At 33.1% G+C, this 3,071-nt stretch overlaps 1 protein-coding gene across 2 annotated transcripts; it reads left to right on the plus strand.

Annotated features, from left to right (window-relative positions):
* LOC107642589 lies at nt 493-1,558 on the plus strand. Of its 2 annotated transcripts, none has more exons than XM_016345989.2 (3): nt 493-711; nt 791-979; nt 1,068-1,558. In XM_016345989.2, the coding sequence occupies exons 1-3, from the start codon at nt 581-583 to the stop codon at nt 1,315-1,317; spliced, it is 570 nt and encodes a 189-aa protein (XP_016201475.1). In that variant the 5' UTR covers nt 493-580; the 3' UTR covers nt 1,318-1,558. The 2 variants fall into 2 exon arrangements, with proteins under 2 accessions (XP_016201475.1, XP_020962611.1); XM_021106952.1 differs by having other exon boundaries at nt 505-711; nt 788-979.

Raw genomic sequence — 3,071 nt, forward strand, 5'->3', positions numbered from 1 at the left:
CTTAGGAGGTTATAAATCAAATTCACCTAGTAAGCTGTAGAGGTGTCTAGATTCAACTAAATATAACTTAAATAAATAAACTTGTTTATATCCAAAATATAGTTTCAGTTTGTTTCAAACAAAAATATGTATTTTCGTCTTATATATTAACAATAAATTTTTAAATAAATTTTAAATTGAAAGTGAATTAGTTCTTAATAAAAATTTAAAAATATTATTTTTATATTAAAATTAACCATCAAAATTAATATATATATATTTGTGCACAAATATATGTAAAGTTTAATATTTTGAGGTCACGGCTATATATGAATTTACTTTTTTTTATTTGGACCCGTATCAAGGCTTCGTTTTGCTATAAAATGAGGTACCTAAATGTGCAGGCCCATTTAAGAATGGGCCAGAATTGGGCTTCAATGATGCCATGTCAGCAGCGGGGAAGTGTGCCGCGTGGAGAAACGAGAACCAGAAAGTAGATGAGGAAGTAAGTTGATATCCACAAACTAAACAGGGCAAAGATGGTAGAAACTAGAAAGAAAGAAAGAATAAGGGAAACACAAGAAAGGAAGAGTGTGCAGAAATGTGCAGCATATTGCAGCAAAGCTTCCTGACTCCATTACCTCTCAACTTCACCAAGCCAGCTACTAATACTAATTCTACCTTCAGGACTCTTACTCCCAAATCTCTTAAAATCCCTCCTCCAACTCCAAGGTATTTATTTATTTATTTATTTATTGTTTCAGTTAATTCAGTTATTGATGTGGATTTGACTGTGTTATTGAAAAAACAGGAAGAATAATAATGAGAATAATAAGTTAGCAAAGTTAGCAATGGTTGCCCTCACCGCCGGGATCTTAACATTCGGCGCCGTTAATGTCAACGATGCTTCAGCCGCCAAGACTGGTGGCAGAATCGGTGGTCAGGCCTTCAAGTCTGCTGCTCCTCGTTCCGCACCAAGAATCAACAACAGAAATTCTAGGTTAACTTCATTCAATCCTTCTCCTATTCTGTTCTTAAGGTCAAGCTTCAAATTCTTAATAATATTATTATATTATATGAATTGACAGGACGAATATATATGTGAATCCTCCGGTGGCGCCTCCCCTAGTGGGTGGTTACGGTTACGGTTACGGGATTCCGTTCTATGGTGGATGGGGATGGTCTCCGTTTTCTTTCTTTGCGCCAGGTCCATCGGTTGCCGTAGGCATCGGAGGTGGATTTGATACAATACTTGTGTTTATGTTGATTGGTGCCGCTGCTGCAGTTTTCAGGAGATTTTTTGGAACTAGAAATGAAGACGACGATGATGACTATTAGCTAGGGTTTCAGATTTTCAGATGCTATGAATTATGAAATGGAGGTTTTATTTGTGGAGTGGTATATATACTTATATAGTGACCATAACTTGATATAATTTTTATACATGAAACAGAAAAGCAATCTTGTGCTTCTTCATATTTTTGGTTTCTACTCTTTAATCTGCATCATTATTGGTTAGAACATGAAAGTAATGAAGAAAACATGTGAGATTGCAATGCTCAATCCACATCCTTTTTTTTTTTAACTTGTTGATGACTCTTCTTTATGATTGTTTTTTACATGTGCTTATGTGAATAGTTATCGCTAAATAATTAGACATTATAATACATGTTAACATATTAATTATTATATTTACATAAAGAATCAAAATGTGTGGCAATTATAAATGAGAATGATAAAATGTAACAGGAATGAATTCTAAGATTGCATAGCAGGCTCAATATTAAAAGAGTATTATTGTTTTTTTTTTTAATTTAAAAAAGAGTATTATTGTATTGGAACTGAGACAACACTTTGTAATAGTAATGGTTTTTGTTCATATTTTTGGTTGGACTTCTTTAACGAGGCCCATGTTTCCTTATACCCTTGCTTTACAAAACACTATTTTTTTTAATGGAAAAAAAAAGGAAGAGAGGACTATTTACTTTGAAAAATATAGTAGTTACCTAATAAAAGTATCTAATATTTTTTACAATTATGCTATAATTATACCAAAATCAGTCACTAAAGTTAACTATCATTATAAAATACATATTAAAAATAAATCAAACCACACATGTATTAATATATATATATTAATGACTGATTTTCGTATACGAATAGCATTTTTGTTATTATCAAATCGTAGTAAACTTTTATTATATATATAAGAAAAATATTATATTGAAGATAGGTGATAAAATTGTGAAAGAATAAGAAAAGAAGAGAGGAAGAATATTATATTTTATATTTCTTGATTGATTGAATTGAATTTTGTAAACTATGAAGGTAAAACTAAGTATATATAGAGCATTGACCTATGAAAGATAAAAGCAAATAAAGATAAGATAAGATAAAGACTAAAATTGTAATTGAATTTGTGTATTCTATTGGGCTGAATTTGTGGGCCACGAGACTTCTTTATTGTTGTCATGGGCTAAGGTAGAAGAGTAGTTTAATACGCTCCCACAAGCTGGTGGATGGAAGATGTCAATAATCCACATCTTGGATAAGTTCCGATGAAATTGTTGAGCGTCTGACGTGGTGATGCAAAGGTAGATGTGTGCGGCGGAGCTTGAGCTGCCGGCGGCAAAAATATAAAAGAAGATGCTGTGCTTGAGCAGCAATCTTCAAAAAATGCGTGCGGCGGAACTTGAGCTGTCGGCGGTAAAAATATAAAAGGAGATGCTGTGCTTGAGTAGCGATCTTAAAAAAAATAAAAAAATAAGCGCGTAGAGCGCAATAAGATTGATCTTTAGAGGGCGCGTATGGCACAATAAGAGTGGTCTTTAGAGGGCGCGTAGAGCGCGATAATAAAAAAAAAAGGGAAACTGTTGCATTTTCTAAAGACTAAGAAAGTGAAGGACATGAACAGTGATCATGCTTGTATGAAGTTACAAGATTTATGGGAAGAAGTTGAGATTAGATTTGATGATTTGAGTTGGTTGGAACCACATGTTAAATCTTCTTTGAGCTGATTTGAGAATGCAGCCAAGGTGAAAAAGCTTAAGGCTAATGTGGTTGATTTAGAAGAAAAAACCAAGACCTTGAAA

This window comes from Arachis ipaensis, chromosome B01 (assembly GCF_000816755.2).
Source record: "Arachis ipaensis cultivar K30076 chromosome B01, Araip1.1, whole genome shotgun sequence".
Classification (NCBI taxonomy): Eukaryota; Viridiplantae; Streptophyta; class Magnoliopsida; order Fabales; family Fabaceae; genus Arachis; species Arachis ipaensis.